This window comes from Elephas maximus, chromosome 4, assembly GCF_024166365.1.
Source record: "Elephas maximus indicus isolate mEleMax1 chromosome 4, mEleMax1 primary haplotype, whole genome shotgun sequence".
Taxonomy (NCBI): domain Eukaryota; kingdom Metazoa; phylum Chordata; class Mammalia; order Proboscidea; family Elephantidae; genus Elephas; species Elephas maximus.
Genome location: NC_064822.1, coordinates 51,164,020 through 51,178,898, shown reverse-complemented (window position 1 = coordinate 51,178,898; position 14,879 = coordinate 51,164,020). Strand labels below are relative to the sequence as shown.

The window sequence follows — 14,879 nt, the reverse complement described above, 5'->3', positions numbered from 1 at the left end:
TAGAACTCCAGAGACATCTCAGAAGAAAGGCTTGGCAATCTGCTTTTCAAAGATCACAGCCTTGAAAACCCTCTGGAATCCAGCTCTACTCTGCACACATGGGGTCACCATGAGTCAGAATTGAGTCACTGCCAATTGGTTTTTGTTACTGTTGTTTTTCTGAATGAAGGGAATTACCACAAACACACCATAATGGTGATCACAAGACAATGTTGTACTTGTAATAGTTATTTTATACAAAATTATTTTGTAAGTTATTTTATGTAAATATAATTAATACGAAGATGAGGTAGGCTCAAGTGCTTGTTAACCCACTTGTCTACCAATGTGACAGCAACAGACTCTTAATTTGTAAGGAGTACAAATTTCAAACCCAGAGACAATTATAACCCGTCAACTGGCTGGTACTAGTACCAGATAAAAAGCTTGGAGCCCTGGTGGCACAGTGGTTAAGAGCTACAGCTGCTAACCAAAAGACTGGCAGTTTGAATCCACCAGCTGCTTCTTGGAAACCCTACAAGGCAGTTCTACTGCGTCCCATATTGCTAGGAGTCGGAATCCAATCAAAGACAATGGGTTGAGTTTGGTTTGGTTTGGTATGCAAAGACCAGAAAACCCTACCCAAGAAATAAGTAAAGCACAAAAGGACAAATAAAAGATTTTACTAACATGAGGCACTTAAAATAGGCAAATGTATAGAGGTCAGAGTTTAACAGTGGCTATCAGGAATGGGATGGAAGGTAAAAGAGGGAAATCTTTGTCTATCTTACAGTAAGTTTTTATCTATGTGGATTGAAAATGTGGCAATGGGTATTGGTGATGGTTGTACAGCATGGTTGATAAAATTGGTTTCATGGAATTACACAAGTGACTAATGTTTTATGGACATTTTTTACAACAATTAAAAAAAAAAATCCATGCTCAAACTGGGATAAACCGTAAGTAGATCCATTATCTGACACGACGAAGAGTTCAGAAGAAGGCTGGTTCAAGACTGGTTAACAGTAGTCAACAACATCATAGAGGTTCCAAGTTCTTTCCAACCTTCCTCTTCAATTGTTGGTGTTCAATAACTAAAAGCCATCATCAATAGTACTGCAACACTCTCCACTGCGGAAGGATAATTAGCACTCATGTGAATTATCCATGACCTTAAATTTGTTTTATCTTCCGTCCTTTTGTATGCTGTCCTAAGGGTCTGAAAAGGTTAATACATACTCCAAAGATGTTCCAAAGGTATGTAACATGGCACGTCAGGATTTATAACATATCAGCCCTGCCTTGCTCATTATCCCCTCACAGGTGCACCTGCAGCTGCTGAAAATCACTGGAAGCTTAGAAACAACTGAGATCCAGCAAGTAGACTAATTTCTACAAATGCACAAGTGAAATGACTAAATGTTCTGAATTTCTTTAAAGATTCGCATTGTATCTGTCACCAAAGAAAACATTCAAGCAGCTAACAGACACTTGAGGAAATGCTCCCGATCACTAGCCATTAGAGAAATGCAAATCGAAACCACAATGAGATACCATCTCACTCCGACATTACTGGTCAAATAAAAAAAAAAAAAAAAACAGAAAATAACGAATGTTGGAGAGGCTGAGGGGAGACTGGAACTCTTATGCATTGCTGGTGGGAATACAAAATGGTACGACCATTTTGGAAAATGATATGGCGTGTCCTTAATAAGCTAGAAATAGAAATATGATATGATCCAGCAATCCCACACTCCTAGGAATATATCCTGGAGAAATAAGAGTGGTCACAAGAATAGACATATGCACACCATGTTCACTGCAACATTGATCACAATAGCAAAAAGATGGAAACAACCTAGATGTCCATCAACAGACGAACGGATAAACAAACTATGGTACCTACACACAATGGAGTACTACACAATGATAAAGAACAATGATGAATCTGTGAAACATCTCCTAACATGGATGGATCTGGAGAGCATTATGATGAGTGAAATAAATCAACCACAAAAGGACAAATATTATATGAGACCACTACTGTAAAAACTCATGAAAAGGTTTATACACAAAAAGAAACAATCTTTGAAGGTCACAAAGGAGCGGAGGGGTGGGGATGGAAAAACAGTAAATAGACAACAGATAAGTGGTAACTTTGGTGGAGGGTAAGACAGTACACAATACCGGGTAGGCCAGCACATCTTGTACAAGGCAAGGTCATGTAAACTCCACAGATACATCCAAACTCCCTGAGGGGCTGAATTACTGGGCTGAGGGCTGTGGGGACCATGGTCTCCAGGAACATCTAGCTCAAATGGCATAACATAGTTTATAAAAAAAATGTTCTACATTCTACTTTGGTGAGTAGTGTCTAGGGTCTTAAAAGCTTGTGAGCAGCCAGCTAAGATACTCCACTGGTCTGGAGCAAGGGAGAATGAAGAAAACTAAAGACACAAGGGAAAGATTAGTCCAAAGGACTAATGGACCACAACTACCACAGCTTCTACCAGACTGAGTCCGGCACAACTGGATGGTGCCCAGCTGCCACCACCGACTGCTCCGACAGGGGATCACCATGGAGAGTCCCTGACAGGCCTGGAGAAAAATGCCGAACAAAATTCTAACCCAGAAAAAACACCAGACTTACTGGCCTGACAGAGGCTGGAGAAACCCTAAAAGTATGGCTCCCAGACACCCTTTTAGCTCAGTAATGAAGTCGCTTCTGAGGTTCACCCTTCAGCCAAAGATTAGACAGGCCAACAAAACAAAACAAGCCTAAAGAGACACACCAGCCCAGGGGCAGGGACTAGAAGGCAGGAGGGGACAGGAAAGCTGGTAATAGGGAACCCAAGGTCAAGAAGGGAGAGTGTTGACATGTCATGGGGTTGTTAACCAGTGTCACAAAATAATATGTGTACTGTTTAATGAGAAGCTAATTTGTTCTGTAAACCTTCATCTAAAGTACAAAAAGGAAAGAAAAAAAAAGATTGATGTTATGTACGCATAGATGTACATACACTTGTATTTGCTTCTAGCATGATCAAGAAGCTAGGAAAAAAAAAAAAAATATTAACCCTGCTGGAACCCAGAAATCTTGCCGTGAACTAGTAGTGCCACATGTTAAATATTAAGGAGTTTTAAGTCAGGTTTCTACTGTTCTAAACTCATTTTTTTTTTTACAGAACATTACATGTTTGTGTAGAAGTTTATCTGATTTGTTTATGTTGGTCCTTCTGGTATTTAAACCCATCTTTACATCAGTTTCCCCACCTAAGAAACTGCTACTTGCACTGCCTTTTCATGAAAGGTACTATGGAGACTGAAAGTACAACCCAACCTACAAAGGATGTGTGTATATTTTCAGGAGGAAAAACTGCCTCCATGTAATTTTATTGTGGTTTATTTCAAATCATCCACAGAAGAAAGAATTATAATCAATTTTTGATTATCCTTATTAGTGCATGGTAGCATGGAAAACCTGAAAAACAAAAATATGGCCCAGCAATCACTGCGAAATGCCTCTTTTGATTAAACTAGAGATTTACGCCCCCCACATCCCATATACCATGCTATTATTATCTTGCCTTCACTGCATCTGCAGGAACTGGCAAGAGTCAAAATTATCGGTAGCAAACAGAAGTCATTTGGGAGCGATAACTCTCAGGGTAAAAAACCGAAAGTTGGCTATATTCTTCAATTCTTAATGTTTAGGATGAAAGCAAGTAGCTATCTAACAGACTGCAAGCAGCAGTGTCTGGGCCAGCATAATCAAGCAATTGTTAAGTGAACTCTTTATATCTGTGTTTTGCGATTTTTATAGCTACATTTATCGTTTGACCAAGTTGCCCTCTTTATTATGTCTCTGACAAGATTTTCTCCAACGCTCATAAAAACTAGATGGCCCCTCTGGTCCTTCTTTGGTTACGTACTTCATGAGCTTCAGTCCAAGAACCCAGAACACACAAAGGATAACCACAGCTCTACTTCTCACTGCGGTAAATAGCAAAGGATGGACATTAAATAAACTGAACTTCTCTGCGATTTATCATCCCAAAGGCTTGTTTAGCAAACCTCTTCAAGTCTTTAAAGACATGAGAACCAGAAAAGGAGGTAATGTCACACAAGCCTTGCAAAGATTATAATTTTAGGGCCACACACAAGAGGACCTTTCCCTTCTGCCAGGATGCATAGTAAGGAAAACACTGGTTAAGACAGCCTTCTAGGGGCCACTGGGCAAATGTTGCTTGGTGTTATGGATTGAATTGTGTCCCCCAAAATATGTGTTGTAAATCCTAATCCCTATATCTGTGGTTATAATCCCATTTGGGAGTAGTTTTTTTTAATAAGGCAGTAGTGGTGTGGGGTGTGTCTTAAATCAGTCTCTTCTGAGATGTAAAAGAGCAGATTAAGCAAGGAAGGAAGCAAGCAGAGATGAAGGAAGATAGATGCCATGCCACATGAAGGTCACCAAGGAATAGAAGCTGAAGAGACAGGGACCTTCCCCCAGGGGTAACAGAGAAAACGAGCCTTCCTCTGGAGCTTGTACTCTGAATTCACGCTTCCAGCCTATTAAACTGCGAGAAAATAAATTTCTATTTGTTAAAGCCACCAACTTGTGGTATTTCTGTTATAACACCAGGAGATAACTAAGACACTTGGGAACTCAGAATTTAAATCTACGACATTGAGAGGATCACAGAAGGGCAAGCCATCAGTCTGACGACACAATGTTCTACTGTCAAAGACAGCCTTTCTTTAAAAGAACCGTTTGGATTTAACTTGAAGACAAGGCACTACCAACTATGTGTCACAAAAACATTTACTGCTAAATTAATCAGAAAAACCAGCTGCTGTCAATTCCAACTCATGGCAACCCCATGAGTGTCAAAGCAGAGCTGTGCTCCACAGGATTTTCAATGGCTCATTTTTCTGATGTAGGTCACCAGGCCTTTCTTCAGAGGTGCTCTGGGGAGACTTGAACCTCCAACATTTTCATTAGCAGCCAAGCACATTAACCATCTGCACTACCCAGGGATTCCTTTGTTAAATTAGTTGCTGCCAGATACTCTGCCAGGTGAGACAGGGAATTTCATGTCAAAGAAATTAAGTTCTGTGTCTACTTAGGGGGCATAAAACAAATTCTGGGAGAATCTGAGTATCCCACCTGAAGGCCAAACTTAGCCATGAGTTTCTTAGTGTTGCTGTATTTCGTTGCTGAACAGGAGAAAAAGAAATCAGTCACCACAGAAACTGCAACATCACAATCTATCATAACAGAACCGCTCACATCCTTTCTTACCCCTTTGGCTGTACCAGATGGAGTGAGAAAGAAAAGCTTTTTTCTTTGCCACACTTAATCTTCTCACTCTGGCCTTTAACCTCAGCCTCAGATACTAAAATATAAAAGAGATTCCCTCCTAAGGGTTGAACCTACAATCACACTGGCAGGTACACAATTCAAAGCTAAAAAGAACTGAAGAAATAGCAGGATGAGAATCTGCAGAATACATGATGTGTTGCACGCACTGCCTGAACACTCTTAATAGAGAGCAAACACATGCGTGGAATGCCTTTTTGGGGGGGGGGGGGCTGTGTCTGTGTCCAACAATTAACGGCCTTGTACAGCATTTTCTTTTATCAACTAGTCTTCACTCAGCTGCCCCTTCCCTTCGTTTATTAAACATTAACCTATGGGGAAAGCAAGATACAATGAAAAAAAGTATTACAGGCATAGCTTGAGACTGGATGAGACTAAATTTACTGCTTTGCCACTACTGAAAGTCCTTTATTTACAGATTTCAAGGGTTATCTTTTTACCTTATATCAGTTAAGCCTACCTACATAATTTGGGATTCATTAAGCAGCTACCTATGTCAAAGGTTGGAGCCCTGGTGGCGTAGTGGCTAAGAGCTTGGCTGCTAACCAAAAGGTCAACAGTTCAAATCTACCAGCCACTCCTTGGAAACCCTATGGGGCAGTTCTACTCTGTCCTATAGGGTCGCTATGAGTCAGAATCAACTTGACAGCAATGGGTTTAGGTTTTGGGTTTTTTTTTTTTTTTTATGTCAAAGGCAACCAAAGCTGAGCTATGGGATGGACACCCAGAGACTGGGTATTTTATCTGGATACTTAGACTAGTTACACTTTTCATCTGCTGTGAGTTCTGATGAAGTAAAATCCTCAGGTTATCATAATCATGGATCCCTTTAACTCCCACTATAGCCACAGATATTAAGAAATGGTCAGGGAGGCAATAAAAGAATGGATCGCAGCTATAGTACAAGGTGCACAGGTCACACCAATAAAGCACAACTTCTCCGCTGCCTCAAATAAAACCAGAATAACCCAAAAGCATGGGGTAGTCACTGCCCATCTACATCTCATCTATTCACAGTGATAAAGCATCCCAGGAACACGAGTGTAGTTAGTGAAAGCAACATAATACAGTGGGAAAACAAGCTAACCAGAAAGTAGAAACCAGTCATTTAATGCCCGCTCTATCACTGAACTAGTGTTCTGTTGGGCGCATTCCTCAAGCTCATTCTTTCTCTATTTATCTATTTGTTTAATGAAGAAATAATATATAACAGCAGAGCACCAGGTATATCGGGTGAGCATCTGAAGGGATAATAAGGGACAGATGCTTTCAAATGCAAACACACAGAACACATGTGAAGCAGTGTTAAGGGCAGTCTGTGATCATGTTACGCAAGAAGCAAACATTTCAAGTTTACGAGCAATGGGATTTCATAAGACATGATACACACACACACACACATATACATATATATTTTAAATGCTGAGATGTTTTCTTAATTTCATTTCATTCCTAACAGTCTTCTCGGTGTTCTCAACCAGTTCTTATTCTTAGCAAAGTTTCAACTGACCTGAGGTATTTTTAGTTGATCATGAAAATGCCAGCCTCAGTTGTGAATTCACCGTACCATAACAGTTTCAGTCCTTTTCCCTCTAGAACTGACCATTTTTTAATCAATAACTATGGAGGTTAAAGGGAGTCAAGTGCGAAATCCCTGAAGAGCTGATTCGAAAGTACAAACACACTGCAGATTTTAAACATTTTTAACAGAGAATGGACCAAAAAAAAAGAAAAAAAAGTTGAAACAATTTCACTGAGGATGGGGCAGGACCAGGCAGCGTTTTGTTCTGCTGTACATAGGGTCGCTATGAGTTGGAACCAACTCAACGGCACCTAGTAACAACAAGAAATAAAAATGGGTAAATGGATTTGGAAACCTGGTGGCATAGTGGTTAAGTGCTACGGCTGCTAACCAAAGGGTCGGCAGTTCGAATCCACCAGGCGTTCCTTGGAAACCCTATGGGGCAGTTCTACTCCATCCTATAGGGTCGCTATGAGTCAGAATCGACTCGAGGGCACTGGGTGGGTGGTTAATGGATTTTAGTGACATTACAAATTTTTTTTTTCTTTGCCATTAGAAGGCACGGTTGGAACGAAGTCAGCTGGACAGCACTTGTTTCCTATTATCTAGGAAAAAATACTTTTATTTCCATTAACTGACAACTTGGGAAATGCAGTTTCTCATTTGTAGCTCTTTTTAATGGATATGTGAGCTATCAGTGAAACTTCTTTAGTTTAACATATGCAGACAAGTGGGGTCACAGATGTAGATTACAAACTACAAGAATTGCCGAGAATGAAAAGTAATGGTAATTTTAGAAGGCTCACGAATGTCTAATACAAGTATGTTTAATTACCCATACATGCTCCTTTTCTTTTTATAATTTTTTTTTTAATTGTGAGGATAGCATAGGACTGAGCAGCATTTTATCCCACTTACACTCTGTTATACATACTAGGAGTTGGAGCCAACTCGACAGCACTTAACAACAAAATATAAAACCTAGTGAACCTAGACAACAAAATATATATAATAAAAAAACTTATTTTCTAGTCTCCCTTGGCCCTACTTTTTAAAACTTACTAAGTTCCCCAAAATTCTTTAGTTGTACCATAGTAGACATTTAGTGTGTTGGGAAACTGTCATAGTATAGGCATCACTAGCCAAAACACTGAATTAGCCCTGATATAACTTCTTTCTTCAACAATAGAAACAAACTCTGAGAGAAACCCACCTTAGCAGTTCCTTCATTAATGACAAAAACAAAAAGCTTTTACTGACACTGAGTGAGCCGCCATTTCACTTTTGTTGACAGTGGGATCCGCCACAAGTTAATCAAACGAAGTCTGCAAAGGCTGCGTTGTAGGTAAATGTGACTATGTCAGGTTTTTATCTATACTTTCAGTAAAATATCTTAAGTGGACTCTTGAAAAGATTTCATTCTATTCTGAAAGCTGATCATTACCCAGCTGTGTGAGGTGGGCACACCCGTCCTAAATTGAAAGTCAGTGACAGGCCACGCTGATTGGCAGTGCAGTCACCTCTATCCACTTCCTATTTCTGAAGAGTAAGTCAGTATCAATAGACAGATAGTTCTAGCAAATCTAATAGGTCTCCAAGTAATGAGGCTGACTTTCAGAAAACAAAATTTTTATTTCATCATTTATTTTCCAGTAAGATGAGGCGTTTTTCCCCCCTTTACTTTTTCTTTTTTTACCCATTTTATCAATTATCCCTCTTTCAATTCAGTGTACAGTTTGAGGAAATCTGCATTTTCTAGATAAGGTAAATCAGAATTCCCAGTAAAATATGGTATTCAAAAGCCATTCAGAGTGTTCTCCCAAATCAAGGGTAAATAACAGCAGGCATACTAATTATGAGCTTGTTTTTACACTGTAAAACGTATTTCCTGCCTTGTTTATATTCACAATAGAAGAGGGAGACTGCACATTAGCTCTGTCAGATAGCATGTATACGTATAGATGCATATACCAATATAGATATGAGGACACTTCCCACAAAGTGAGAAACACTTTAGCATAATGAGATTCATTCCATCAAAATATCCATTTTATCTAAAGTGTAAAAATAATAAAAAGAATGGCTTTGAAATACTGCTCATCTCCAACCATTAAATGTGCTTATGTTTGACTTGTCTCATAACAGCTGAACAGTAGGGCAATTTTCCATAACAACATGCAACTAGGATGATTCACTGCTGAATCCAAACATATATTCCTTTTACCATAATGAAAGTAACCAGAAGTAAGTTTGCCTGCTGAGAAAGTGATGATCAAATAGTGATAACAGAGAAAAATACATAAGTTCTATTTTTGGGCTCCACAGGAGAATATTACTTGCTAAAATTTCTAAAAAAACTTGAGAAGGACAGAAAATTTCTCTCTTACACTCCTTTTTTCTCAAAGGTGGCAACTGCTAAGATAGTTTGAGCCTCATCTGCCACCCGTATGCGATGTCTTTGAACTTAATTACCACCACGTAAGGAGACTACTGTACATACATGAAATGTGCCTATTGTCCTATGGAAATTAAATGTATAAATATTCACTCCACACAATGTATGTTTAAGAACGTCAAACTGTCCGTTTCTTTTCCATCTAACTGAAATATGAAAAAAACATCATTTTTAAGTCCCTTGCAAGCATTAAGAATACGTAATATTCAAATCAACCAATTTCCATTAAGTATCCATTCCACGTTTCTTGCCTTGCGCTAGGCCCTGTGGAAGATACAATAGTAGTGTTCAGTGTTTACTCTTAAAGTAATTCTTAATTATGAACATAATATTGAGTAAGATGATAATTCTCGGGTACTCTATAAAAATAATAGCCAGAATTCTAATTTCTAATAGAAAAAAATTAAGGTAAAGAAAGAATCGTATTTTGGAAAATATAAACCATTAAACACTGGAATTTAGGCAACTACACATAACAGACTGGTACAGAGAACAGCTGCTCAATAAACATTGAATGGATTAGTTAATTTGTAATTTAAAACACATTAGAATTACTAACGCTTGTAACTTTTGAGTCTTAGTATTCACAGTAACAAGGATGCACATCCGGTTAATCTGTGATTTTCTTTTTATATTAACTCAAAATTTTTAAATTCAATGAGTTGTATACATATGTCTTTTCAAATTTTTTTTTATTTATTTGACAACTATTTATTGAGTACCTAAAGAACCCTGGAGGCACAGTGGTTAAAGCACTCAGCTACTAACCAAAAGGTTCGAGGTTCAAACCCTCCAGCTGCTCCATGGGAAAAAGACGTGGCACTCTGCTTGTATAAAGATTACACCCTTGAAAACCTACGGGCAGTTCTACTCTGTCCTATAAGGTTGCTATTAGTCGGAATCAACTCGACAGCAACGGGTTTGGTTTTGATTTTTATTATGGGCAAGGAATTGTATCTGGTTCACTGGATTCAACGATCAAGAAGAACGACATGGTCCTTGTGTTCCTGGAGCTTCAAAGTTAGGCAGAAAAAGACGGACAGTACACAAAGAACTGCACAAATGGTTAAGTAAAACTGTGACATGGGCTACACAGCAGAACAGGATTCTGGGAGGGCACATAAAGGCAGCACAAGCTCACCAGAGCTAAGGACGGGGCCAGAGGTTCAGGGGAGACTTCTTTTAGAGAACTTATATTTAAGGCTAAAGAATGAGTAGGAATGAACAGAAAGAATGAAACAGGCAACAGGGCATTTGAAAACAGAAAAAAGGCCAGTGTGTATGAAGCTTCAGTGGCACTGAGGAGGGGCATGGCACAAAGTAAGACTGCACAGGGAGGCAGGGCTAAATCACACCATGCACAGTATGACATGGAAGCATGTGAACGCTTTATCCTATAGCCAAACTAGAAGGATTTTTAAAATGGGAGTGCAGGCTAAAATAGCAGACTAAAATCCACATTAATTTTACTTCCTCCTGAACTCTAATCAAAAAAAAAAATCAAAGGTACGGTAATTTTTTTTTTTCCAAAAAAAGTTACAAATTCACTCAGCAGCAATGAAAGTATGGAAGCTAAAAAGCAGATTAAAAAAGCAACTAATTAAATATATGCAACAAAGCCAAATCCTAAGCCTTCAGGAGAAAAGCCGAGAACCAACCCAATTAATACTACAAAATCCTCTTAAGGCTCAGGAACTAGTACCACTAGGTATATCTGAAACTGGGGATGAACAGGAGCTGATAAAATAAGGAGAACTGTGGGAGAACTGTTTGAAAAGCAGTTTGAGCCTTTCAAATTCTCTCCTACCTGACTCTATGAGACCAGCTGCCTATCCCAGTCCAGAAGACCAGAGATCTGTTCACTGCAGAGGATGAAATAGATGGTCTCTGGTTAGCGGGTGGGGGTGGGAAAGCAATGCTGAATGCGGACACCCCAGCCCTCCACTCCACACTCAGCTCCCAGAACACTGGCAGCCAGACCTTTAGCCCCAGGTTGGGGATGGAAAAACTCTTCTCTGGGAAATCAAGTTCCTGCTCTCTGTTATAGACCCAGCTGCCTGGATCAGACAGGAATATTCATTTTACCACAGAAATGTGCAGTATTGGCCTGTTCCTAAGAACAGGAGTAAGCCATAAAAGCACGTATAAAAGAATATATAAACCAAATGATCCTTGTCCATATTTCTAAGGGACGTCAAGTACCTTTGGGTACCTAAGGGAAGTCTAGTAGTTCATGCTAAACTTTGGCAGATGAGTCAACTGCGATAAAGCCTAATTTTCTTAAGATTCTCTCAGGACCTTGCCTACTGAATTCTCCACAAGAGGCTCTTGTAAACTCTGAGGAAAAGCGAAGCCAGTTGATTACCCAGACACTGTCCAGCTATCTTCCCCTGCTACGAGGAAGAAAACAGCCCTCTCCTTAAACAAGCAGGATCATGCTTACTTCTCATTTTGTCAAAAGAAAGTAATTTAACACTTAGGAACACATCGATAGGCGGCAAAGCTACAAAGAGAACCAAAGGAATGATTAACACAAAAGTCAGGGTACTGGTTACCCCGGCAGAGCAGAGGGAGGAACTTGGGGAAGGATACGTGGAGGGTTTCTAACATACTGGCAACATTCTGTTTCTTAAATTGGATGGTGTGTTTTTGCATTTTTATTTTTATTGCTCTCTAAACTCTTCTGAGCCCTGGTAGCACAGTGGTTACGCATTCGGCTGCTAACCAAAATGCTGTAAATTCAAATGCACCAGCCACTCCTTGGAAGTCCTATGGGGCAGTTCTACTCTGTCCTACTGGGTCGCTATGTGTCATAATGACTCGATGGTAATAGGTTTGTTTTTTTTGGTTTAAACTCTTCACATGCATTTATTTCAAAATAAAATTAATTTTTTCAAAGGAGAATGACATGATCAGATTTGCACATCTGAAATATTACGAGCGCCGCTATGAAGAGAACAGAATGGACAACAACTGTAGGAGTCACGGGAGTGACAGCGGTGAACAATGGGCTCAGGGAGTGGCAATGAAGCCCAATACGTTAGAAAAGATTAAATTATGTTTCTCTGTGTGGTTTTTACTTTATTTATTTATTTTTCTGAGGGGGGGTATGACAGAAGAGTGTAAGAAAGAAAGGGGAGAGAAAAGTATTGACTCTATTTTTTAAAAAGTACTAAGGAAATTCTTCATTGTCAGTGATTATTAACAGCACATCGTATTTATACTCTGCCTCTAATACAGAAGCCCCAAAACACTGGAAGAGTATTCAATTAAACTTTAGAACATAATTACATGAGGAGCATAAGAGGTCTTAATAAGTCCAATTTCACAAACAGGAAAACTGCTGGACAAAAAGGTTAATGATTTGCCGTGACTGGTTAAAATTCTGAGTGAGGGCTGAAGTGTAAATAAAATTCAGGAAGTCAACACCCAAGCCAAAGCCTTAAAGCCTTGTTCCATGTGGTACATAAATACTATTTTAATTTCATTTTCCACGTGAAACTTCTACTAGACTGCAGAAAGGTGCCTGCTCAGAGCTGAAAAGCAAGTTTATGTCAGTCTAATACAGCCACATTTAGAATGCCAAAGGAAAGTACCAGTGAGATCCAGCCTTCTCACCTATGCCAGTCCCAAATCAGAAGAGCTTGCTTTATGACTTCCTCTACCCAGAATTGATCTTTCTTGCCCAGAACTTAACAATATTCTGCTTCATAGAAGTTTTTACACATAGTTTTAAAAGTGTTAAAAATCTGGCAATCCATTTCATTTGAGGGGTGTTTCATAAGTCTTTTATCTTTGCATGAGCTCCTAGTAGAACGCATAGTACTCAGTAGGTGCTAAGGGCAAGTTTCTTGAGCCATTAGTAAAACTGAACCATTAAGAGAAGCGTAATTTTCTATCATTTTTACCAAACTAATAGCAAGATTAGACTTACTATACTTTCTTTGGTTCCACTGGTGGGGTAAAATGAGACTTCTATAGTGATACATTATGGAGAGAGATAGCAAGCCTAAAAAAATCTTAATCAACCAGCAGCTTATAAAATGGGCAATTACGACAATTACAAAACATAGCAAAATGGAATAGACGAAATTTTAAACATTTAAAATTAAAACTGCACAAGAAGGTAGCTTTTCAAGCAGTGGGAATGATTTGATACATCAAACTTTTTAAACAGTTTATTCTTGAAAATGGTAGACAAAGTGCTATGAGTCCACGTCTTACCTTGAATACCTCCATTGGAAGAGGAAACTTTGCAGCATCAATAAGGGATTTTTCTAGAGCATGTTTCCATTCAGATGCCATCTTCAAAGGATAGATTTCTGTATCAACAGCAAACCACACACAAGTTTAGGAACCCAAATGTTCTACTGAGTCATTCTTTCTTGAATTTTATCTTCCCAGGCTTTCATAACATCATCAGCCTCAGCAACCATAAGAGTTCACACGATGCCCACCACAACAGGCCATGTGCTAAAGGGATTTTCTGATGTTAAGTGGCAACCTGGGATCCTGCTATTAGAAATGAAGAATAAATTTAAGCATACATTCCATTGGTATTCTGTAAGTAATTTAATGGTATTAATCACATTAGCAAAACCTTTAGTAATCCATTGCCCCAAATTCCATATTATCACCCAATAAGCAATATCCACTGATGAAGAACTTCTTATCTGACAAATTTCTAAAATAGAAATGAGTCTTGTCTGGCATTTACAGTTACTACAGCATGTTTTTCACTAAATCTCTAAGCTTTCATGTGCTAAAAACAGACCAAGTCATAAAATTATTAAAAGGTAAATTAAAATCTACCAAGTTTAATATTTACACTTGAAATGTTGCTAACACACCACATGTTGCCCATATTTTTCCCCAGGTGGAGGGGAGGGAGGGATTTACGAATGGAGGTTACACTGCCTGAATGCAAAATTAAAAGAAAAAATTGTTGAACACTGTTTTTTCCTATTGCTGAAACTGCAGGGGAATTTTATGACCTGATCGCAACAGATTTAAAACCTTATCAAAATAGGATTTGCAGAAGCACTCACTGGAAGTAGATATGTTTATACCTTCACTATATCAACCCAAGCCACTTCAGACAGACAGCTAGGGTATGAATATGAATTTAAGCACAGTTAAAAGGTAACATTAAACCTATGGGGATAAATTTTTAATTTCTTGCATGTCTGCTTTTTAGCATGGAGCCATATATTTTGATCCTTACAGCTTTTGAACTCACCTTGAGAATTAAGCCCTTAGTAGGAGATATGTTTTAGTAGTATTTTCAGTCTCTTCAGGCCATTAATGAGCGCTGGTGGCACAATGGTTAAATACTCTGCCACTAACCAAAGGGTTGGCAGTTCAAACCCACCAGCTGCTCCATGGGAAAAAGACCTGGCAATCTGTTCCCATAAAGATTCCCAAAACCAAACAAAACCCATTGCCATCGAGTCGATTCCAACCCACAGGGATGCTATACAGCCTAGAAAACCCTATGGGGCAGTTCTACTCCGTCATATGGGGTCGCTATGGTCAGAATTAAC

At 39.0% G+C, this 14,879-nt stretch overlaps 1 protein-coding gene across 9 annotated transcripts in view; it reads right to left on the bottom strand.

Moving 5' to 3' along the window:
* SFMBT2 (Scm like with four mbt domains 2) overlaps positions 1–14,879 on the bottom strand; it is a 267,557-nt gene that overhangs the window by 97,383 nt on the left and 155,295 nt on the right. For all 9 annotated transcript variants that reach the window (XM_049882021.1, XM_049882015.1, XM_049882022.1 and 6 more), the window contains one exon: positions 13,561–13,658. In XM_049882021.1, coding sequence (XP_049737978.1) covers positions 13,561–13,658 — 98 coding nt within the window. The remainder of the gene's footprint in view (positions 1–13,560; positions 13,659–14,879) is intronic.